Below are 25,881 nucleotides of genomic sequence, written 5' to 3' on the forward strand. Positions count from 1 at the left end.
TTCCAGAAAGGTTTGCAAATGCTACGGTATTATCTGACTCTCTTAGGCTAATTAAAAAGTGTGCTGAATTTTTATCTTCTCCTTTCTGTAGCCATGCCATCCAGGGCTACCTGATACCCCTTACCAGGTTGGATTACACAGGCTGCTGCCATAACGCTGTATGCAACAGATGACTGAACGGGCAGCTACGGGCAGCTCAGTGAAAACCTTTCCAGAGCAGACTGGCTTAGAAAATTCAGAATTTCCTTTTGGTTTCTTTTGATAATGAAGAAAGAAAACAGTTTTGCTTTTAACTATGACTTCTCAGGAAGAGGTGAGTGAAGCATTGAGAGCATGTGATATCCTGTAAATGACAAATCAGTATTTAACTTCTGTGTAGTATACATCACAATGCTGTTTTATTTCCTGATGGACAACTTATGCACCGATTAGAAAGCTTCTTTTTTTCCTAATATTTAAAAATCATGCAAAGCAAGCTGCCCTTTTCTCTGCCTTAAAGCTGGCAGGTTCAATGTAAAATATATGTACAACGAAATGAAAGAGTAGAAACCTGATTGCAGTTGTTTACTGAAAGGTGAAAAGATATTCCAGGTAAATTAAAGATATAGTGTCACAGACCAAACACATTTTCTTTGCTTAAAATGTGTCATTGTAAGCATTTTATGGGACTGACTCTGCCAACACTTAAAGCTCCTTTTACAGTTTACCATCTCCTCTGTCTTTAATGAACCTGGACCTATTTCACAACACCATAATTCAAAAAATTGATTCCTCTTGCCAGTGACTGTAAGCGGAACAAGAGTCACAAATTCTAGTTTCCAAGATATTCACCCTGAATTGTAGTAGCCCATTCTCATTGTTTTTAATTGTGTAGAAAGTGATCAGAGGTTTTCTGGAGTAAAATTCAGTGGACCCGTGCATGATCATTCTGTCAGGAGCTGCAAAGAGATCACGCTTTTGAGTCTGTGTCTTGTTCCCAGTTGCACCTTGCAAAAAATGGATTGAAATTGAAGTGAAAATGTCCCCAGTGTGAGTTATTAAAAGTAGCTACAGTGCTTAGACAAACTTGAACAAAATTTTATTTCAGTAGGTTTCTGGTTAATTAATTACAAGATCTCCTCTTGTGAATTCGAGGTACACAACATTTTAATGAAGTAATTCTTTTTGTGAAAACACAACATGCTTGAAGGCATCCCTGTAGATTCACATTGTATCTGTACTGCATTTAAAAAACTGGAATAAAAACTAAAGTATGGAGAAAAACTCTGTGTCCCTTCATATCACGAGACAAGTGTCAGATTTTTTCTGAGTTAATAGAAATAATTCTTTTTTTTTTTTTTTTCCCTGTTGAGTCAGATACAAGAGACAAATCCCACTACTGGAAGTCTTGAAATCATCGCTATTACAGAAGATGAATCGCCAGTACCAGAAATTCAGTTTTCCTTCAAAAGGTTTTTCTTCATACCACAAGCAAAAGTGGACCCTAGCGCAGATGGATCTGGTAGGGATGTTGCACATCTTTTTGACCTTTGTAATCTAAATGTGTACTGTCAGTCTTTAGCCTTGCAAAACTATGCTTGCTCACTCATTCAGAGAAAGCAGTCACTTAGAGGAAGAAGAAACATAACCTCCCAGCTGTGAGGGTTGCCAGCACATTAACAGGTGATGACATCATTTGCATATCAAACATTTTTCACAGCAAGATTATTCACACATTTTAGCCACATACCATATATTCGCCCACGCTTCTCAGACACGTTTTTTAACATCTTATTTTAAATTTTACCAATCTGGAAAATGGTCCATTAAAAAAAACGAATATAAAACCCAGTAGCATTGGAGGAATAGCATGCACATTTGTTAATTCCCATATGTTTCGTGGCAAAAATATCCATCTGCTTCAACAGAGGCAGGCTGAGCATCAAGGATGAAGATAGAGTAATTTAATTTTCTAGTCCGTTAGCTACTGCAGCTGTCTAAGATTTTTGGCATACATGACACCAACTCCATTGTCAAAACTACTTACTCAGCTGCTGCTGAAAGGGTCTGTGCTCACTCTTTGTGAGTCTATAAGCACTAGGAGACACTCCTTATCCTTGGCTGATTGTAACTTTCTGCCAATCTCAAACTCAAAGCTTGACAACTGAGATGGTAAAAAACTGCAAGAATTACAATTGAAGACAAAGTTCTGCCAGTCCCTGTGTGTAACCATGACTGAGCTGTGTATGCACGCTATTTTCCAGTAGCTTGCCCTTAGTACATCAGAATATATTTCACACAAGAAACCATTCATTATTTTCAGTGGAATCTGTTGTTGTCTTCTAGATTGACAATACCACTAAGTTAAGGTTAGCAGGAGGTTATTGGTGAGCTGGACTAGTCAGGCTCGTGAAATATATTCAGCAATTACTACTGTTATACATTTTAACTTCAGTTGCATCTTTGTTCCTTCATAACTCAAAACTCAGCCATGAGCTATCACTCAGTTCTCTCCTTGCCTTTATAGCAAAACTTCAGCTAGATCACTTTTTCCCATATTTTTCAAGCTAGCTTCTAGTTTGCGGGGCTTGTTTTTTTCAAATTTAGCTCTCTACTATCTTCAGTTAAACTTACTTCCAAGTCCAGATGAGTAACTCTCCTCCTTCCTGTCTTAACATCTATTTACTAGCTAGTCCTTTCTTCATTTCAGTATCACTGCTGCTGTTCGAATCTTTAGGCTCTCCCTACCTGTTTTCTTGCCTCTGTTACTCTGATTCTGTAGGAATGCATTGCGCATGGAACTTAGCGCCCCGCTGAACAAGGTGGAGCTATATGGCCTTTGGCCTCACCCCAGGACTTCTGCTGTCACAGACAGTGCTGAGACCAGTGTCTAGCTAAGGCTACAGCTGGAGGGAGCACCGGGACCATTGGCTTGGCACAGGCAAGAGTCAGGATGCATCATGCATGGGCATGGTTTAGGGATTGTTAGGAATGGTTGGACTCGATGGTCCAGTGGGTCCTTTCCAACCTAGTGATTCTATGATTCTATCACAGGCAGGAATGGTCATAAGGAGAAGACTTAAACTAGTTCATTCTTTGCTACTTCCGCTGAAAGAATATATTAGTCCTCTTCAGCTTTCAGAAGTCTTCAGACAGTATACCTGTACCCTGCAAACCCTGCAGGTTTGATTACACAAGAAAAACAGGTCTGAATTTAATTTTTCTTTGGGGTCTCACATTTTCAGAAGAGGTGACTGTATAATTCTAAATCTCTCAGTATGATGTAACCCATGAAGATCAAAATTTAGAGCTCATATTATCAATTGCATTGAGGACAGGACAGGTGCTCTGTAAGGATATGATTTAGATGCTTCACAAGGCAAATGCTAGATGGGTATCAGAACACTGGCCAACCCCAAAGGATTTTGAGCCTTCTCAGCCTTTGAGCTGGAGGTTCCAAACCCTTTTGCATCCAGTCAACCCATTAAGTGTATGCAGGGGTTTCTACTGCCATTTAGTATAATGTTAGATAACTCTTTTTCATCTCAAACTCAAGCTGGTTTAACTTTATGGAAGCTGTTCTCTCCTTTGTTTTCTAGGAGATATTGAACCACCTTCTGTGTGCCATGCTTTTATCTCCCTAAAATACTTCCCATATATCTGTGGTTTATTCCTTGCAGTAATCCTAGCAGTTGCCATTGGTCTGGGTGGTAAGTACAATTAGTTATTCATTAAGTTCTTGCTTAACCATTCAAATGCTTAATTTTTCATGAGCCTTTTACTTGGAATGGAATTAAACTGCTACTGTGGCTTGTTTGCTGAGGTAAAAAATCTTGTTGATGTGATGGCTTTAAATTTTATTTACACGTAGGGATGAAATAATTCTGCCATTCCTGAGAGGATTGGTCTAATATTTACAATACTGGGGAGCCCACAGCTCCAAGAAACTTTTAGCAGAAATTCAATGATTCCTCTTGAGTGATTGAGAGACTGGCGGAGGCTTCAGGTAGCACACATCATATTTTTCTCCTGTAATTAACTTCTCTAAGTTTGTTTTCAAAGAGTTAAAGAACTATCCCCTATCACAAACAACTTCTACAAAGGAAAAGAAAATGCAGAATGAGCTTAGTTACAGCTGGAAAGTATGACCTGCCCACATCTAGGTGTCAAATACATTGATGCTACAGCAGTGCTTTCACACCTGCAACACAGATAAGCTTGCAGAAGGTTAAGGTATCTGCTCAGGAATAGAGTGCACTGGCTGTATTTTTCAAGCGCCTCCTTGCTTTGCTGCTGGGAGTCTGAGGCACTGGGCAGAAACTCACTCTGGAGTGATATGTAAACTGGGTAGCGAGCTGGGAAGGAGTCAGCACAGACACACCCTGCAAGTCATTACTAATACATGAGTTTAGCAGCACCATGTAGCAACCTCCGGGTTGTATTTCAAAAGTTCCTAGAGTACAGGGGTTGTCTTCTCCTAAGCAAAACAGCAATCTGCCCAGATAATGGAAGTTGGAAGTGTTATACTAATATCCACGTGTGTTTTCATCACCCTGTTTGCTTTCATTCTTATTAGTACAATACAACTGCATCGGGAAGTTTCGCTGCCGGTCATCCTTTAAGTGTATCCAGAAATCAGCCAGGTGCAATGGTGTCTTCAACTGTAAAGAAGGGGAGGATGAGTACAGATGTGGTAATTTAAATTTGATTATAAACACCTTCTACCTCCTCCTGTAGCATCTGGCACACTGTCAAGAAATGCATGTTGTAAAGAGTTTGGGTGAGACAAGGAAGATAAGAGACTGATGGATTGTCTAAATCACCACTTCAGAGGAAGAATCTCTCTGAGGTACTGATCTATGGTCTCTGAGAAATCAAACAGCTCTTAAGATAACTGTGATGATTGCTGAATATCGCTACTGCCATATAGGGTATGATTCTCCATTAGAAGTCTAGATGCTTTTTGACTCCCACCATTTCCTCTGCCTGCAAGGTATACCATCACTGCATTATGGTGTCTATACACAGCATTCGCTGTATGTACAAGCACACAGTTGCAATGTGTTGATTTTGAAGATCGCAAAAGCCTGTTATTATCTTCAGGGATGCGGGAACGGGAGAGATCAACAATTCTTTTGGTGCATTAAGTACTGTGGAGTTTACTTATTCATGTGTGAGATATATGACCTCATGTCTGAGTTTCCTTTCTGTAATGGTTTCAGGCATCACAGGGCCATTTTAAATGGTCCATTCCTGTCCTGTGCTATGGAAGATGACTGTGGTGTTTGCAGCCACTGCAGGGAAAGGACTTTAATACTAGAATATAAGAGAACAACTGATTTTTAGATCAGTGTATTTGTAATTCTGACTCTTGTACCTACAGGTAAGGAGGCAGCACAGCTTTCCATCTGTGCAATACAAGGAATGACAAGAACCATAAGATTTTGGCCTCAGCTAATCACTCGCAACACTTTCAACCTTTGGCGTGTTTTGCCCAAGGAGGCTTCAGGCCTCTGTGGATCCCGTGGGCAATATGTCTGCTTTTCTTCTCCGCCTTTGCTGGCATAACACTGGCCCGTGGGTGCCTGCAGGAAACCGCTGTCCAGCAGTGATCAAGTGCACACCATCCCTTCTCTTTGGGAAGATCACGTAGAAGAGCCCTTTCACAGATCCAGGTGCTTCCTGCTCATCTGGGGCTCTGCACCACAGCAGAGTGCAATCCACCTCTCTGACGGTGCTGTGCAGTGCAGGAGGTGCCAACCTTCTATCACCACTTATCTTGATTGTAGGTTTCCTCTGCGAAGCCTCTGCCAAGCCTCTGCAGCTCCAGCTCACTGCTATCAGCAAGACTTGCTTAGGCTCACTGGAGAGCAAGGCAGTCTTCTCCATCATGCAGTAGAGCTAACACCCCCTACCCATTCCCAGAAGCACAGACATTTTTCTCCTGGCTGTTGTAGTTCAGCGTATCTTGGTTCCTTTCCTTAAGAGTGGTGGTGGGGAAAACACAGAAAAATCTGTCAAAGGATCCAAGAGACAAAAAAAACCCCAAACAAGTAGTAAAAATTCAGTGAACTAAGAAATGTGGGTGCCGCAGCGGTGCACTGATGATGTTGTGTACTTGTTGCATACCTGTTGGTTCTTCACAGCTCACTCAGGCTTTTCTTCTCCTGAATCTCAAAGTCAGGCTGAGTGGCAAGAAAGCAGTGCTGCAAGTGTTCACTTCTGGATCCTGGCGAACAGTCTGCTCTGACGACTGGAAAGCAGAGTATGGAAATACTACCTGCAAACATCTGGGTTTCTCAAGGTATGAACACAAAATGGAAGAAACTTTACTTGGCATTTCGAACAAACTCCAAGGTTTTCACTCTTTCTAACGAAACCTTGTATTAGTCTGTGATCTAAAAGAAAAAAAAAAGTACTTAACAATCCTCTTTTGTGAAGGATACAGTTGAGGAGATTTGGGATGGTGTGGAAAATAGTCCTGAATAATTGTGCACTGCGAGTACCATTTATTACTGCTATAAATCTTGGATGATGGCTAAATAAGATGATTTGGTTAAATCTTCCCTATGGGGTGCAGGTGCCTGAATCCTACTTGTCTATCTAGTATCTTATAGACTGCCAGAGATGCACTAAAAATATATATGAGTATTTTCTATTTCTTTTACTTCCTCTGTAGGAAAATTGTGTATACAATTCATGCCATGACATCTGTTTGGAATTAAGGTCCACCTCACAATAAAAAGAAAAACCTGACAAGGCAGTTCTTACTGGATCAATTCCATTCCCAAATAAGCAACATTTCTTTCACAAACTTTCATATAATTGAGAAATAATCTGAAGTTATGACTTTCAATGATTCTCTGTTTTTTCTTACAATGGTGTCATTTCAATTGCTGCACATTACAGCTAGCAGCATAAAGCTTTTTGAATAAATTCTTTTTGCCTGTAGGATAAAATACGTCTCAATTGTTCAACAAAAAAAAGACAAGAAAAAATTACATATTATTCATCTACCTTGCTGTAAAACATAACTCTAGAAAAAGGAGGCAAGAAAATCTTGTTAGTGCTTCAGGAAATGTGCCAACCAGTTACAATAAAAGCTTTATTACAATGTTAGAATTGAAATTTACTTCCTCTCCAGTTAAATGCCTCTCAGCATGTGTGACTTCCACACATGAATATGGCATAAATACATGCACATTATAAGAAGTGTTTCCTGGGGAGGATAGGATTACTTTATCAAGTGTCAGAATCCGATTATTGTTGTTGCTACACTGGGTTATCATTAGCAGAACTGCTGAATTATTTAAACAGATTACTGAAATGCTGTCTGAGGAAGCTGTGGTTATGGTTTATTTGCAGTTACGTGAGTTCAGGTTACCTGCCCGTGGCTGCAGTCGAAAAACAGTTTCAAAGACATTTTGTATCCCTCAGCTACTGGTTATCAGCTGATCAAATGACACCCCTGCACAATGCAACAAACCTCAGGTATGCCTCAGCTTGTTCATCCTGACAGAGAGAGAGCAAACAATAAAAGGAGAATTACTAATAGTTTGAGATTGCTGCCTATTTTTTCAGGCATGTAGTACTTTATAAGTGGTGGTTGTTGTTATGCGCCTTAGACCAAGGTTCAGCAGCAGTCTTAGAATAAGAACTAAGCCTGATCCAAGGCCTATTAAAATCAACAAAGGCTTTAAATTGAGCTATTTGAAAAGAGTATTTGTCCCATGTTCCCCTTTTTTTTTGCAAATAGATAGATACCATGCATTTCTTTTTTTTCCATGGTGAAGCAGCTTGTTTCAGTTTACAGATCCCTAGATGTTTCCCAGTAGACTTATGAACCTTTTATGGCCCATTTCTTCCTCCTGACGATTGCTTGTTTTTCTGAGTTAACTTTCACTGAGAAACAAACTATGGATCCAAGGGGAGTACGGATCACATGTTGAAAATCACTGATGAGCCTCCCCTCGCAGAAGAGTGAACCACCCCTCAGCAGGGTAGCATATGGTCTTTAGGCTCCTGATAGTGCCTAAGCTTCTAACTCAATTATTTCAGCTAAATGCCCTAAGTAGATTGGATGAGTGGATGGCTTTGTACCTCCTTCAGTATATGAATTATTTACATTTATATGCATGTAGCTGTACACGGAAATGACACAATTTTGGGAAAAAAACACCAGTATTTGTGAGTTGGAAATAACACTGCTCTGTCTTTTCATCTTAGAGAGGAATGCACTTCTGGCAAAGTGATCATCTTAAAATGTTTGGGTAAGAATCAGGAAAAGTGAAAATAAAATCACAAACTGTCCTTTTTCATCCACTGCTTGGCAGGAGTTGGGAAGCATTTTGTACTCAGGGCATTCTATACTATCAATTTACCATTCCAAAGAAAAATCATATATAAAAGAATTTCAGGAAGTGAGAATGGGCTGGGAGGGCAGATTGGAAGCATCAGGCAACAGGAACATTCTGGTGAGAATCACAGTAGGAAGCAGAAGCTTAAGAATTGTGAGCTGAGTCCATGGACTGATACTGTAACTCCAACTCTTTGCCATCTTGGCGGGGAAGGACAAATTCTGTCTTAATATTTGAACTTTCATCCCACACCTCTCCAGGTCAGCTAGTTTTGAGATCAAGGTATGAAAAGTAAAAAAAAAAACAACAGCAAAATAACCACCAGGGATGAGGTGATGCTACAGCAAGCCAATGTGGCCCCCTATAATCCTGTGCTTGCAAGGAGGGCAGAACAGTGGGTTTTACAGCTCAGCTGAGTTCTACATCTGTTGGGGAGATGTGAGCCCCACAGCCCCCACGTGGGCTGCCAGGCACCATGCTGCAGCTTTGGGAGCAAGGAAGAGAAACCTCTAGGGGCAGCCCTGTGGGGATGAGGATAGTCCTGCTGCTGAAACCTCCCAGCCTCAGCAAGGCTGTGAGTAAGGGAGATGAGGGTGACAAAAAACATGCCTGCATTTCTCCACGGAACATAATCTTTCTTTTCTGGCAGCGTGTGGAACACGGGCCAGCTACAGGCCGCGGATTGTGGGGGGCAACGCGTCCTCCCCCAGGCAGTGGCCCTGGCAGGTGAGCCTGCAGTTCCATGGGCACCACCTCTGTGGAGGGTCCGTCATCACTCCACGCTGGATCATCACAGCTGCCCACTGTGTCTATGAGTAAGTCCCTAAATCCACTTGCTTCAAGTGTTCCACTGACCCTGCTTGCAGCGTGGGGCATTAGGACTGCACTGCAGGACTAATGCACTGTGCTTTCTCTTCAAAATAAACTGCAGGAGAGACTGGGTTATCCCTATTTCATGGGTTTGCTCTATAACATTCAAACCAGGTCTCTCTTTTTGCACCAGTGTGAGTCTTTACTGGAAAAAAGTCTTCTCAAGGAGTGATCTGAATAAGGTACCCCAGTTTTCAGATATTCTGGGCACTCCCATCTTCATGGAAAATCAGCTTAAAACACCATTTGAGTGCTAGATTTCAGGTATCCCAATGTGCAGTTTCTGTACATTGCATGTGAATTAACAGCTCCAGAGGAATACGTTCTTGGCTGCTCTCATACTCTGGAGCTCCAAAATAACTCATACAATCCTTTTCAAGTTGACAGGATCAATCAGTAGTAGTTAGTCAGTTGTGCTGTGCTTAGTGCCCTTTCCCACATATTCACTCCTTTTTATGTTGTTTGAAGTAGTCTTTGAGTTGTAAATAGATTCTAAGCAGTTATTTAGACTCTTTGTGTAATTATAAATATAGCCCTTGTTTATAATGAGTTGTCTAGTTTAGCAGTCTTTTTTGTAGCAGTCTTTTTTTTGTTGCCAGTAGTGTAGGAGAGGTCTTCTCATTCTTCTCCCCAAGGCCACTTTCACTAAAGGCATTTAGCCAGCTAAAATGGTATTCCTCTGACCACATTTAGGTGCCTACTGCACGATGCCTGCAAAATCCTTCTCCTAGATCTTATTTAGAGCCATAAAAATAATTATTTTTGAATTGAGCATTTTAGGGCTTTTGTCCTTAGTTCTGCCCTGCACAACCAATTTGGTTGTGGTGTGTTCAAAGGTTCATGAGGATGGGAGCTTGCAACACACCTCACATTCCTGGAGGCTTTTCCCAGCACTGCTGCAAGCCCACTGCTAGACTGGTAGGGTGAAGCCAAGAGAAGAGGAGTGCTAGAGGCTGAAAGATGTGGTTGCTCATGAACTGGGGTCAGAAGAAGCTATCAGAAGAAAAGCCTCTCCTTTGATAATGCCTTGTCACAAGCGCTGCTGAGCTAGCCAGATGGCTGAGAACAGGCATGCCAGGCAGCAGCATTGACTTCTGTGGGGTCACAGAGGAAGATAGACAGTTTTTTAAAGGTAGGCCAACATAAAGCTTTCATATATTTGTAGGAAGATGCCTAGATAATATGCCAGTGAGCTGGTGTGTTGCTAATACTACTCCCCCTTTCTGTATTTTTGAAAGTAGATGCAAAATGTAGCCAGTATTAATCAATTGCTAAGCAATGACAGTGGACTGTAGCTATTTGCTTGCAGAGATTTTAAGTGGTTAGGAGGAGACAATTAGAAAACCTGAGTGTTTTCTTGAAAGTTTTTCATGCTCTTCTTTGTTTCAGTCTGTACTTGCCAAGCTCATGGAGTGTACAAGTTGGTTTTGTGACTCAGCAAGACACCCAGGTTCACCCATATTCAGTGGAAAAAATTATATATCATCGAAATTATAAACCCAAGACAATGGGAAATGATATAGCACTGATGAAACTGGCAGCACCACTTGTTCTCAATGGTAATTCTTTCTATTATCTTTCACTTGACTTTCTCACCCTTCTAGTTAAAAAGTGAGAGGAAATTTCTGTTGGTGCCCTACGCCTAACTTAGGACAGTAGAGTAGTTCCCCACTGCCTCTAAAAGCAGTGAGAGGCATGCAGTGTAGCCTTAGCCAGTCTGCTGCTGTGATGACAGGGCAACAATCTCTGTTCAGACTACACAGGCAGAAACCACATGGCCTCAGTATCAGGAACTCCTCCAGGAACAGAGAGCAATGACATGCCCACAGGGCTCTGCAGAATGTTCCCATCCCATTCTGGTTTTGGCTCGCTGAAGGTATTTAATAATAGGCAAACATTAACTTTATTCTTTCTAAATATTTTTCCTACCTAAAATAAATGCCCCATCTCATTTTACATGGATGTCACAGAGATGTTTATCATGTCCCCTCTGTGAGTACAGGGAAACCCAGCAATGTCCAAAGCTGAAAATCAAGCTTAAATTTCAAAGAGAAGAAAAGGCTATTTAAACATAATAACACTTTTAAATAAAAGCTACTTCTATTTTCCCAGCAGGATGCTACCTACAGCTGACACAGCTAGTGAATTGAAATAATGTATAATAATATTGCATGAATTTAAATGATCACCTGCCAATGCCTTCTAATCACAGTGAGCTTTCTACTAAGCGGAGCTGGCACTCCCTGACTCATATAGATTGTCAGTTCCTAAATAAATTACCTTGAAATATTTTAAACTTCTGCTTTGAATAAAAATTAAGTTTGATTTTGTTCTGTTTAAAATCTAATCTAGCACTTTGAAACAAGTTTGAGAGGCTGCAAGAACAGTAAAGGCTCCACACTGTTACATATATGCTATGCCCTGAGGGGCCAGGGCAGCCTGGGGGGCTTGTAGTCTCCACACTGGGAGTTTAGTGCCTTGAGCTGGAATCATCACACTGTGTAGAATTGAACAACTAGGAATTGCCCAGCAATACCTTGTATCTTCCCTCCCTTTGCTCAGTACCAGGTTGTTTTGATATAGCGTAGTTTGTCCCCACAAGCACCAGTTTGTCCCCATGAGCACCAAACACCGATTATGTCACATTGCATTCAGCACCCCAGAGCAGAGAGGTCCTGAAACTGTGTGAGCTGATGGATGAGACACAAAGAGAACTCCAGGCATTTTGTTGCCCTTTCAGAACAGCCCAGAGATGTGCACACAAGGCTTTTTGTTCATAATGCTTCAGAAAACCTGGTTAGGAGGTGCCAAGAAGTCATGTCATGGTTAGCCAGGTCATTTCTCTGCCTGAGCAGTGTGCCATGGTCTTTCCAATCTGCTCGACAGCAGCATATGCACTGTATTTCTTGTTTGCTCATTCTTCAATTTATTGACATGCCAACACCTTCTTCTGTTGCTTCATGCTTGAAACTAATCAGGCATGGTGTAGGTATTGTTTCAAACCTTGTCCATAAGACAAAAGACCTGCAGAACTGACAGGCTATTTTATGTGGAGAGTGGATAATGTTTGTAACAACTTCACTGCAAGTCAAATCTTCAAGTTTTACTGAGTCATACAATTTTTTTTTTTGTCAGATTTTAAAAGCAGTTGTCTCTCCTCTTTCTCTCTTTTTTAAAAATAGGTCACATAGAGCCAATTTGTCTGCCTAATTTTGGTGAACAGTTCCCAGAAGGGAAAATGTGTTGGGTATCAGGATGGGGAGCAACTGTGGAAGGAGGTATTTTAAATTGGCTGCTGTTTATTACACTACATGTAAACATCTCGCATACAGTAAGTATAGGATTTAGTTGGAGCATTGTTCAACATTAAATTTTCTGGAATAAGTAGGGGAAAAAGAAGACATATTTCTCTATGACCCTTAAATGGAAATTCAACCATCTGCATGGGGTCAAAGGAAGCAACTCTGCTGTACAAACTCTTATCACAAGGAATGGATGGTTATACACCATGAAAAGGTTGAAAATTGCACATAGATAGGAAAATCAAACAGAATACTGTACTTAGCCTTAGTAAAGCAAGTTGTGTCCTTTGTAACATCAAGCATAGAAAGCGCAGCATGAATGCAAGAATCAAACATCCTTTTTTTCAGAGAAAGCATGTATGCATTTTGAAGCATGTTGGATGATGTAGAAATTGAATCTGTGAATAATGTCACAAAGAAAGCAGTTAATTTCATTTTTTCATCGTGACTCAGTCATGTTAGTCAATAGTATATAATGAGCCACTTCCAAGTGGAAATGCTTGAATACTCAGGTCGTGGGTCTTTTAGCATACTTCATTTGAGGCACTTATTGTTTTCCCATTGTTCAGAGAACAAGAACAGTATGTTACCTGACTTATAGATAATAGACAAAGGTAGGAAAAACCCAAAAGCAAGGTTTACATAAAACATCACTATAAATTGGCAATAGAAAGTGTCAAAATAGTCCAATTTGTAGAAATTACTCATTCAGACTCTGAATAAAATAAAACAAGTATTTGTAATATAACTCAGAAGTTTGCAGATGATTTGTTGACTAACAGAACAGGGGATAAATTTGAAATAAGCCTTGGTAGTAGTACTGAAGACAATGTTCAACTAGATTTCAAGTTCATTACCGTCATTGATTGTCCAGTGTGAAGTAGAAACATATAATGTACAACTCTATATTATATACTGTCATAATCCACACATCTATATAGTCCCACTCACTGGATTTTGTAGGTGATGAGACACCTAGTTGCCTTACTTGTTTGTTGTTACTTTAACCATATTTCTTTCACCCTTGCTTGCCAGTTCGTCATATGATAAAACATTTTCTGTTTATTATTAGAGATTATTTTCAAGGACTGAGTTCTTTTTTTTTTTTTAACAGGTGATACATCTGACACCATGAATTATGCAGGTGTTCCTCTGATTTCTAATGCAATTTGCAATCACAGGGATGTCTATGGTGGGATCATAACTTCTTCAATGCTTTGTGCTGGTTTCCTAAAGGGAGGGGTAGACACCTGCCAGGTATGGAACTTTTAAAAGTGCAACTGTAGTCACTAACAGTGGGAATGAAAAAGCATGAGTGATAAGTTATCAGAAGGCACTCCCAGCCTTTTATTTGGCAAACATTTAGTTTTGTGCCATTTACTCTGTTTAACATGAGTATCAATCACTGATTGTGCACGTGTTCTTATGCTACACCAAAGGGAGAGGCTTGTTCCAAATTCCTTTTTTTTTTTTTCTATTGTGTTGGCTTTGGTGTTTATAAGGCAGGAAACTGCCCCAGGGAAAAAGTATTGAGAGTTTTCAGTACTTAGATGTGAGTTCACTGAGTTAAATCTGCTTAGCATAGTGTCTGGGAAGAGCCAGAAAAACAGTGTGCAAGACAGCAGGCAGGAGAAGACAGGAAAAGAGGTGAGGTGCAAGCTTGCTGTTGCATCCCTGGGTTCAGCTGAGCTCAATAGCTAGGAGCTTTTTGAGAGAAGCAGCTGTGAGAGACCAAGATGTGGTCTCTCACCAAGACACAGCGACTGGCATGCTCTCCAGCACTTAAATGTTGTTTGAGAGCAAGCTTCAATGTTGCTTCTGTTATATGGTACTGCTAACTGGGTAAAGAAAAATATGATCTAATACACATCTTTTAGAAGCCTTCAACTTCTGCTGTAACATATGCTTTTTCTAGCATCCGGAGCAGAAATAGCATACTGAATTACCGGATTGTGCCTTTCCCCCTATCACCTCCTCCTCCCCTCAGAATAGATGTTCCTCTCCTTTTCTGGGACACTGACATTTGTTTTAATGCTTTGTCCTCCAGGGAGATAGTGGGGGCCCTTTAGCATGCGAAGATATGAGTGTCTGGAAGTTGGTGGGGACTACCAGCTTTGGCGTGGGCTGTGCAGAAAAGAACAAGCCAGGAGTCTACAGCCGAACCACCTCCTTCCTGGACTGGATACATGAACAGATGGAGGTCTGGTTTTGCCCTGTGTCTCCATCTCCAGTTGTTGCTTTGTTCTGTTTGTGCCACTCAAGAGTTTAATTCATATTTGTCACAGCTGAATTGTGTCATATGGACATGGGCAACCCAAAAGCGCGTTTGGGGATCAGGGCAGGTCTGTGCTCAGAGTGGGCAGAGCAGGGTGTGGAGGTTCATAGCAAGATGCGGGGAGCACTGGGGCAGGAACAGAGAGGGGATCGGAATGTGGGAGTGACTGGGGAGGAGGCCTGGGGATGCAGAGCAGGGAGGTGTGAAAGATGGGTGTCGAGAGAAGAGACGCCTGGAGACTTCATCTGGATCTGTAAGGCTGTGACTGCCTGGGAGCAGAAGCTGAGCAGAGTGACAGGAAGGAGGTAGTGTTGGCTGGAATGAGAAGAAAACAGAGACAAGGAAGTAGGGGCACACTGCAGCCACTTTCATCTGTCCCAAGGGACGTGCATTCTCTGGGCACCTGGTCATCTGCTGTCCGTAACCCTCCATCACTGATGCTGGGTTCAGTCAGCCAAGCAGGGAGAGTTGTTGTGCTCCATGTGGACTCCCAGGTAGGGTTCTGTTGCCTAAGCAGAGGTATCGAGAGCATTTTAGAGACCCCAAGCTGTCCTGCCTGGTTCAGGAATGTCCATACAGAGGGCAGAATCTGCAACTAGCCATGGGTTGTATCCACAATCCTCGTAGAGATGTCTCATATACCCTGTGACAGCTCAGGCAGATATGATAGACAATCTACAGGATACCTGAGGCCTTGAGGACCCTCTGCTGGAGGTCAGGCAAAGTGCCATAGGACATCTCAAGTGGCACTAATAGTGTATGTGCAAGACAAGTGAACAATCCTCCACTGACTGGTAGGACCCTAAGCACATAGCTCACAGGTAGACACCTATCCACGAGCTCTTAATTGTAATTTTCTTAGCATCAAGACAAAGCCACCCTAAGCACCAAAGTGTACATCCCATCTGCTCTAGCCTTGTTCTCACAAACAGAGGTGCTGGTGCCAGCACCTAGTTTGCTGGAATGGGCAAAAAATAGCAAATAGCCAAATCTGTATTTAGCTAAATGCTAACACATTTTAGTTTTGCACAGGGACTTCCTTCAGATGTAAACGTCAGTTCATCAATACAAACAAATAGATAAATAGCAGTGCTGCCGTTCCAGTACCAGGAATACAACCCCCAGCCCTGACAGCTGCCTGTGTCACTGTGATGGCACGTGATGAAACCACTCCCTCTCCCTTCTTCTTTGTGTGTGAAATATGTGAGACTTCCTTCTCAAACTAAAGTGCCAATAACAAGCATTCACAGACAAGAAAGTACCTGAAATGAGGTTATGTGTACAATTTCAGTTTGGATCCATCTGTATACTGTACAACATAGTGCTGTTTTCACGACCTATTTTACACACAAAGTTTTATGCTATCACATGCTTTTCTTCTACTCAGAAAAGCTAAAGAAGACAGGATAACATGCGAAGAGCTTTAAGACCTCTGATACACTTCCTTTTCTGTGTTCCCCCCAAATATCCTTGTAATCATAATTCCCCCATACACCATATCTAAACTTAGGTTCCAGAAATGGTTGGTATTTTGCAGACACAGAAATCCAGATATTTTAGATGAAGAGCTCATATCCAGTGAAACCACCAATATCCATTATAAAGAAGTAATCAAGGGGAAAAAAGATCCAGCCAAATCTGTATTTAGCTAAATGCTAACACATTTTAGTTTTGCACAGGGACTTCCTTCAGATGTAAATGTCAGTTCATCAATTTATCCGCTTAGAAAGGATTTGCAATTGCAGCATCGAAACACAAAGGCTTTTTAACAGACTCCGAAACACACCAAATCAAAGTATAAGTAGTGCATGCTTGAAAATAGGACTAAGGGAACAGCTTGCACCTAGCAGGTCTGCAACATGATATAACGGTCCTGTGTGCTCTTAACTGCTGTTTCTCACTGTGGGCTGTGATTCATTCGGCCTCTCCAGAAGTTCTTGTGTTTTCTTCAAACTAAATTAACTGTCATAGCTAATTCTTACCAAGGGTCTTACAAAAGATCCATTTTCATCTAAGACATGCAAAAGTGCAAGATATGGAATTTGTCTATCAGCATGCCCTTAAAGGCTTTCCTTCTGGAAACTAGCTTTATGACATCTTGCCTGTCAGGGCCAATCAATCATCTAATGCAAGGCATGATCAAAGAGGAGGCATTTGTGTTTTCTGATCTTCCATTTCCAGCTTTGAAACCTGAACTAAACACTTCTGCCTCTCATGTTATCAGGAAGATAAAAACATTTAGCTGAAGGCTCTCTCCTGCGAGTCCAAAGAAAAGCTTTTTGTTGCTTTTCACCAAGTGGTGAAAATTTGTTGATGTCATTTACCAAGACATTCCTCCAACACTGAGAACAGAATTTCTGCTGCCTTCATTTTGAACAGCTCTCCCACTAGGGGGGAAGCAAAAAGTCTATAGCACTGAGGGGAGTAACAGTTATCCACATATATTACTGCCTGAGAAATATGCTTCAACTATTAAATCTGAATATACATGAAAGGTTCCCACCCCAGCAAAAAAAAATAAAATAAAAAATGAAAGAAACCAGCCATGGAAAATCCAAGAGGAAACACAGTAAATCTCTTCAAAACTTATGTAGCTCATTGTATGCATGTGATGAGTTTTTCCTGAAGAACTTCATCTGACAGAGGTGGCTCCAGCAGCCTTGCAGCTCCTTTGGTGACCTTAGTAGCACGGGGAAAAAAAGTCATTCCCATGCAGGGTTTAATACACAGCAATGTGAGCGTTTGAACAGACGAACAACTGGTTTTGCTTTCCAGAGAGAAGAACTGCAGACCTGAGGGAAAGTGATGGTGAACTGGACTTCTGAAATGTCACGCCACGCCCTAGCCCCACAGAAGGACCCACCACACTCTTCCAGACACCCCCTCTGAGCTTTGTGCCCCCACAGACTACTTTTTACAATTTCTTTTTGGTACTATTGACTATACTAAATTAAAACTGTTGAATGTTCAGCCTCTTCTGGATGAAAGATGCAGATGGCGGTTGGGTGCTGGGCATCTGTATTTACTGTCAGATACAAATTTTACATATAGAAGAAGTGCTATGACACATAACCTAGGATACTATCACAATGACCTTTTGCAAGCATCATGAGTAAAAGACTAGAACAACATCAGATCAGGTATGCTAACTATTATTTTAGCACTTGCTTTTCAAGAACCGGGCTACAAAAAGATTTTTTCCCTAAAGGTATCTATATATAAGGTCCATACTCTGTGATATAGGCAGCAGCAGCTTTATTTGAAGCCATAAGGCAAGCAGGAAGTAAGCAGTTGGCAATTTTGTCAAACATTTGCAAATACATTCAAGTCTTGTTAGAAAAAATCTCTGGATTAAAATCTTTTATCATTTGACTGTGAACAAGTCCAAAAAAATTGAATTCTTCAGCATTCTCTTGCGCTAAATACTTCTGAAATGAGCAACATACAGGCTGTAAGTTTACCGAAAATTCTGAGATTACTGAATGGTCTTAAAGGGAAGAGAAGCTTCTTTATTGCCTTTCAATAGATAGTAGAGCCAAAATCATTGTTCTATGATGCACCATACAGTGCAATAGCCCTTGAACAGTCTCATCATGTAGAACTATTTATCAAGGCAATTGTGCTCCGTTGTCTTCCTTGTTTTCCCTCCCTTTCTCTGCAGAAAGAACAATACAGATCCCGCACTCCTTGTACCTATTAGTGACATGAGTGGTGTAACTAAACTGATGTCAGCCAGGCAAGGGACAAAATATCTGAAATGCTGCTGTGTTTTCCTGTTTTATAAGCCATTTTAATATAACAGCCTTGTGTTGTTAGGTTGGAAAATGCTTGATCATTTTGTGCTTGCCCTTTGTAAAAATTCTGGAATGAAAGTTGTCTATCTTAGAATTGATTTCCAGGGACTAGGTAGGCTAAATAATGGATAATATTATCAGAGCTTTTCAATATGAGCCAAAATTGGTCTTGTCACCTGATCAAGTGCTGCTGATCTGTTTGATCTGTGGTTTTGGATGTAGTCTGTATGCTTCTAAATCAGTAGCTGCATCACCACTGTCACCCACCACTGCTGCAAGAAAGCATCAGCGGAACTGGAACTGCATTCTCACTGCAACGCGCTGGGTAAAAATTGAGAAAGAACAGCAAACCCGCACAAACTGTCAATTTCCACATTGTCCTGTGGATACAAACTTTGGCCTCAAAGGACACTGCACCAATACTTTTCACACTGGCTAAAGAAACTGCAGTACAATGGAAAGAGCACTTGCAGAGACGGCACGTGTCGAAAAAGAAGAGGAAAACATTATTGCAAAGCTGGCACAAAACCTGGAATGAAATGGGAAATTTCAACATGACAGAATTAAAACAAAGTGTCTGGAGCCCCTGTATAGCTAAGACATTTTCAGAAGAGTCTTAATGTAAATTGTTTGTTATCATAACATTTCCACAGCCCCAACATGGCTTGTCTTTTAGTATCATCATCAGTCTAGAAATGAAGGGACTAGTCTCTGAGCTCACAGAGTTGTTATTTCCTATGTCTGAAAACACTCCTGAAAACTCATTTTGAATTTCCATAAAAAGTCTCTACAGTAAGTTCACGTTGTGTCTGCCTTTATATTAAAGGGAAATCCTATGTAAAACGTAGAAAACCAGTGAAGTCTTCCAAGCAAGAAGCCATATCGACCCCTCGGTCATAACAATCACTGATGGGTAGACCTAGCCTGTGCTCACAGAGCTGCAAATCTGATTTCTGTTATGCCCCTTGCTGTGGTATCTTAGGTATAGGCAGAATACAAGAGTCCCTCTATAAAGCTAGATTTTCCTCTCACAACTTGTACCATTACCATACATGCCAGAGGTTCAAAAATAAATCTAATCACAAGATTAGCATATTTTTTTGTGAAGATACATTGGGGGTTAGGACATTTGCTGTGGGAAAGGTTTTGTGCAAAGCTGAGCCTTGTGTTTTATTTGAAGAAAGATAGGATCAATAAACTATTTTCTGCTGGCAATCTGTTATTACAGCTGGAATGAACTGGTAGACAGTAGAAGGACTTTTCAAAGAGGTTACATGACAGGTCACCAAGCCTTTTCTTTTCCATGGATGTTCTTCTCTATATTCAATGAAAATAATTAGCTATCCACACATGTGCGTGCCTTCCAAACCAGACGGGGCTGAAGGCAGCTGTAGTTTAACTGATCCTGGTTAGGAATTTCATGGTAAGCATATTGGAAGTATTGAAGTTCTTTATGCTCTATATCTGTAAATACAGTGTATATCTGCTATAATATTACAGAGGCTGATGAAACAGTTTCTAGCTTCTGAACTCAGATCACTGGTTAAAGTGATTGCTTTAACACAGGATTACATTACAGCCATAGTATCTCTTAGAAATGTAACCTTCTTGTACGCATAGCCTGTGGAGCAAATCTGTATCAACATGTAATAGAATCTCAACAGAAAAATCTAATGTATAACTTCGCAATAAACATCCGGCATGTGAAGAAAAATTCCTTTGCCCTTCATCATCTGCTCCTGCCAGCACAATAATTAAGTACAAAGAGACAAATTATAATTAAGAGATAATTAAGAGACAAAGTTGATGTTTGGATAAACCAGATATAACTTTTATTCAATAGGCAGTTTTCCCAGACACTCTGAAAAACATCAAATGGATAAACTCTCCTTTTGCCATCTCGAAATTCTTTGGTTTTCCCCTGAGATGTACAAAAAGAAGGAATTTACTGTAAAGTTGTAGTGATAAGTATAAACACAAATGGGCAGGTTTTGTTTCTGAGAAAGCCAAAGTGTTTTCTGGTTTTAGCACGCTAACACATCCTGCACCAGGAAGCAATCACTGCGCTGAGAGGGGGATGCTACACACCTCTGCTGGTGGAAGCTGCCTCACCGTCAAGATTCACACAAGTCTGTAAGTGCACATTAAACTTCAAAAACCCAGATCTGGCTCATCCAATTTTGAGAGTCTTCAGCATCCAAATAAAGCAGGTTTGAGAAAGCCAAGCGCAAGGCCCTGCATCTGGGTCACAGCAATCCAAATGCAGGCTGGGCAGAGAATGGATTGAGTAGCCCTGCAGAGCAGGACTTGAGTGTGCTGGTGGATAAGAAGCTCAACGTGAGCTGGCAATGTGTGCTTGCAGCCCAGAAAGCCAAACGCATCCTGGGCTGCAACAAAAGAAGCGTGGCCAGCAGGTCATGGGAGGGAATTCTCCCTCTCTACTCTGCTCTCATGAGACCCCAGCTGGAGAACTGCATTCAGCTCTGGACTCCTCAGCACAGGAAAGACATTAATCTGTTTGGGTGAGTCCAGAGAAGGGCCACAAAGATCATCAGAGGTCTGCAGCATCTCCCATATGAGGACAGGCTGAGAGCGTTGGGCTTATTCAGCCTGGAGAAGAGAAGGCTCCAGGCAGACCTTATAGCAGCTTTCCAGTACTTAAAGGGGGCCTAACAGGAAAGATGGGAGGGGCTCTTTATCAGGGACTGCAGTGACAGGATGAGGGGTAATGGGTTTAAGCTGAAAGAGGGGAGATTTAGATTAGATATTAGGAAGACTTTTTTTCCTGTGAGGATGGTGAGGCACTGGAATAGATTGTCCAGAGAAGTCCTGGATGCCCCCTCCTTGAAGGTGCTTGAGGGTAGGTTGGATGAGGATTTGAGCAACCTGATCTACTTTAAGGAGTCCCTGCCCATGGCAGGGAGTGTGCAACTGGCTGATCTCTATGGTTCCTTGCAGCCCAAACCACTCTAAGATTCTATGATTCTATTTTTAAGTGCTGTACTGTAAATCATGCTGTTGTTGTGACAACCTAGTTTTATCTCTGAACGGCACACACTTTCCAGTATCTCTGTGAGTGTAGTACCATTTCAAGATGCGCAGATGAAATTTCTTCTCTTCAACAAATAGCCGTGTGAGAAGCACTATCACAATTGCAGGCAGCAGGAGCCTGAGATTACACAAAGCACAGTAAGAAGTGAGCTTACTTCGGCTGTTTAACTTTAGGGAAGGTACAGGATGTATTTCTTATCTGAACTGAAAGACCACGCTTGATCATTACCTTTAATCTCTATTTTTTATGTATTTTACATGAGCAGAGGCTTCTGAGTTTGTTTTGTTGTGTTTGCCACACACTTTCTTGCTGGTAGAGCTCCTGCCCCTCTAGAGAACAGCAGGTTGTGTCCCCAGCATCGACACTGGTTAGATGGGGAGGATTTTGAAAGGTTTGCTTCAAGTTTTGTCAGGAAAGAGGTGAAAATGCAGCCTTGTGGAAGGCACAAAACAACCAGATGAGTTTTTCTTGATTGAAAGAAAACTGACTCTGTAACAGATAATTTTTCTGAAGAGTGTTTTGGTAGCTGCCAGTCTGCAATGGGCAACAGCTAAAAAATTAATGATCTTCCAACTTCCAACTTCATACAAGCTAAATGCAGGCACTAGTGGCAGCTGAGCAAGAAGACTGGCCTCACCTTGAACACCCTGCTCTGATGCTGCCAGCACGCATTGATGTGTCCTCAGAGCCAGGGCTGGGTACAGCTGCACGGTGAAAACAGGCTTGGCAAAATGCAGCCTGAGAAGATAAGGCCAAAGCAACTGCTTTAATCCTTTATCAGAGTACTAAATAAATTGAAATTATCTGCAGCAAGTGGGATGCTACCCTGTGCACCCATTTTTCAAGGACTGTTCCCTGCTGAGCCTGGTGCTGGTGGCACTCCGGTGGCTGGATGTACCGAAGCACCACAGCATAAATCACTTAAGGGAAATAATCTGCTCTTAAAAATAAAATCATCAGTAAATCATAATTACTTTCTATAGATTTCCCTCTTTTTGAAGTATGTTTTGCATAGATGGTCCAGTGGAAGGGAATTTTAGATCCTTCTTATACAACTAACATTACTCCCATGTATAATTTATTTGAGCATCCTTACCCTCAGCAGCATTACCTCCATCAGAAACAAATTTGAAATACTTATGATATTAAATCCACAGCAGATGGCAGCATACCTCAAATTTTTGCCTACAATCTCCATTAAAAAAAAATAAGTACTGAACAGTTCATGCCTCAGCCACCAGAATTGTGTAATGCAAACACGGTTACAGTCCCCATCACATTCTTGGCTATTTGAGGAGAGGTTACTGGGGAGACACAGCTCCTCCAGCAGAGAAGCAGACTCCCAGGCACCCAGTAGCGTCCTCAGAGCATCTGCAAGTCTCCCCATATCTCTGGTGGGTGCCGGCCCCAGCTCCCTAAACTGCGTGGCTGTGCTGTGTATTAGTGTTTCTGTCTGCAAAGGGCACAGGATGCCCTGAATATCACAGCCTCGGGCTTTCTCATGCTTTGGCATATTTAAAAGTGATGTCTTTCATATATTTAAAATATTAAAGAATTACACTGGAATAGCAGTAAGATGTCACTGCAGAGTTGTTTTTAATCCAGAGAGATCTGTTGAGTAGTATATTATCCACATCTCCAACTACCTGGCTAGACTCTTCTCATCTGAGACTGAAGCTATAATTGGACAATAAGAATGAAAAAGAACCTTTTCCCTACAAATTATTTTGTGCCACTCACCAATGGCAGAAAGAAAAAAGTTTATTTACAGATTTAGCAACCTTCCTTTTTACTAGCATTTTTACTAGGACTGGGATGGTATCACAGCTTACAAGCCTGAGGGCAAAAATGTAACTGCCATATAAAAACATTTCTGTACAGGTACCCGGTGCTAGACACTTACAGCCACATGCAGATACCCATTAGATAGCTTAATTTTAAGAAACAATTAAAGGCAGTAGGAAAATGGAAGATAAGCTTCTCCAGAAACAAATTACTTTATTGCACCATGGCTGCAGCAAGAGTGGAGGGAAAGGTGGTCACCTAAATTAACGTTTCCTTCACCTCCTTCTCATTCTTCTCCCTGTGGGAGGAGTAAGGCGCAGCAGAACCAGTGCAAGGCTGCACTCAGGCTGTTTCCCTGCCCTTCTGTGGCTCTGTGTCCCCATGTCCACCCACACCACAATAATCTCTGCTTTTTATAGTGCCTCCTCTGCAATACCGCTAGATCCTCTCCACCTCTCAAGGCCTTTTTCTTGCCTTACAAGCCCTTTGCTTTCTCCATCCCTCTGTATCCCTAAACACTCATCTTCTTGGAATCATAGACTGTCCTGAGTTGGAAGGGACCCACATGGATCATCAAGTCCTACCCCTGTCCCTACATAGGACAACCCCAACATACACACCATATTTCTGAGGGTGTGATCCAAATGGTTATTGAATATTGTCAGGCTTGGCGCCATGTCTACTTCTCTGGGGAGGCTATTCAAAGTGCTCCACCACCCTCCACTGTTTCATAATATCCAACCTAGACCAGCCCTGGCACATCTTCCTACCATTCCCTCAGGTCACCAGAGACAAGAGATCAACGCCTGCTCCACGTTCTCCCTTTGTGAGGAAGCTGTAGACCACGATAAGGTGTCCTCTGAGTCTCCCCTTCTCCAGGCTGAACAGACCAAGTGACTTCAGCCACACTCAACCTGCCCATGGTATTTGGCTGGGCAGGAGGCAAGACAAGCACCAGCCAGCCAATCAACCCAGAGGCTGATCCGCTGATGCCAAACCAAAGCCTGAAACCTCTCTGCTTTTCCTTCAGTGGAAACAGTGATTCAGATCTTTTTCTTCCTCTCAGCTGCAAATCTACACAAAACTTGTCAAAACTTGTTATGACTGTTTCAGTAGTTTCTCTTCCAGTTTATCTTTCAAATATATGTAAAACGTCCAACAGGCTCAGGAGCCATTAAGGGATCCAGAAGCCAGGCAGGAGGAGGGCTTGCAAAAAACAGGCAAACCCCCACAGGTGTCCCTAAGGCATGTGATAGCTTCAAGCTTTCATTCCCTCCCACAGTTAGCAGCCTCTGCTCCTCCTCAACTCCTCACCCTTCTGGGGCTAAGCCTCTTCTCATGCTGCCGCCGCACTCCAAGGCAGCCCATATCTCACTTCAAGTATTCTTGTGCTTTTCCTGCTGTTCCCATGCAGGCACCACACATGGCGGATCTGCATCCCCTGCTCCAGGGAAGGTGGCCACACACAGCCCACCATGGTGGCCACGATGTCCAGGCACCATGCACTCCTCCTTCCTAGTGCAACCACAGCCTCACTGGCTGCCTTATCCTCCAGCCTCAAGGAACTGAGTCTTCAGCTGTTTGTCTTCTTGGGTGAAGTAGAGAGAAGAATTAAGCCTCAGAAAGACAGATAGGCTTGAAAATAAACATAAGCCAGCAAACCACCACCACCAAAAAAAGCCTTGGAAAAGTTAAAGAGCTTTACATCTGTGGTTCATTTCCAGCATCTCTCCAGGACCTTGCCACTCTTCCCACATTCATAGCCACCCTCAGCCCAGGAGTACCTCCAAAGGATATGTCTGGTGAAGATTGGACTCTATAGAGAAAATCAAGCCCAGGTCAGTGGCTACAGAGGCAGGGCACATATCACCACTATGGGCAGCTCTGAGGACCATGTGGTGGAGCCCCAGTCTCCATCAGAGGGTCTCAGAGCTGTTGCCCTCCCTGCCAGCATCAGGCAGAGCAAACTGGGAGCATCCTAATTTACAGATTGCCAAATGCAGGATCTTTTTCACTGGCAGCCCTGCCCGCTATATAATACCAGATATACCGCGTGTGTGCTACACTGGGATCAGCATTTCCCACCTTTCTGAACCTGAGAGCCACGAAATCATGTTAAGCAACGCTAGGGACCGTCTTGCACCATGCAGCCAAAATGATATTTTTTAATTTACAAGTAGAGATGCTTCTTTATTTATGTCAGTTTCCTTTTTCTGCTCACCCACCTGTTCATATTCATAAAAATTTTTTTTCCTCTAGTTTTGGCAGCTACTGTGTAGCTCACACTCTGGTCTCTAACAGACTGGACCTGGAGGGTCAGAAATGCCGCCCAGATGATAAATCAACTCCCCTTTGCATTGCAATGGGACAGTAAGCAAAAGCCATGCTGACTCCACTGGGACATGAAGCTCCTCATCCCTGCCTGAGACACGAGTGATCTGGAGAGGAGAGAAGCAGTTGCTGTTTC

At 42.0% G+C, this 25,881-nt stretch overlaps 1 protein-coding gene across 1 annotated transcript; it reads left to right on the top strand.

Annotated features, from left to right (window-relative positions):
- Positions 1–295: 295 nt before the first annotated feature.
- TMPRSS3 (transmembrane serine protease 3) lies at positions 296–17,579 on the top strand. The gene is made up of 13 exons (XM_009560879.2): positions 296–313; positions 1,357–1,501; positions 3,579–3,689; positions 4,556–4,672; positions 6,160–6,283; positions 7,345–7,470; positions 8,206–8,249; positions 8,986–9,151; positions 10,596–10,765; positions 12,389–12,484; positions 13,623–13,765; positions 14,556–14,708; positions 17,559–17,579. The coding sequence occupies exons 1-13, from the start codon at positions 296–298 to the stop codon at positions 17,577–17,579; spliced, it is 1,434 nt and encodes a 477-aa protein (XP_009559174.2).
- The last annotated feature ends 8,302 nt before the right edge of the window (positions 17,580–25,881 follow it).

This window comes from Cuculus canorus, chromosome 1 (genome assembly GCF_017976375.1).
Source record: "Cuculus canorus isolate bCucCan1 chromosome 1, bCucCan1.pri, whole genome shotgun sequence".
Taxonomy (NCBI): Eukaryota; Metazoa; Chordata; class Aves; order Cuculiformes; family Cuculidae; genus Cuculus; species Cuculus canorus.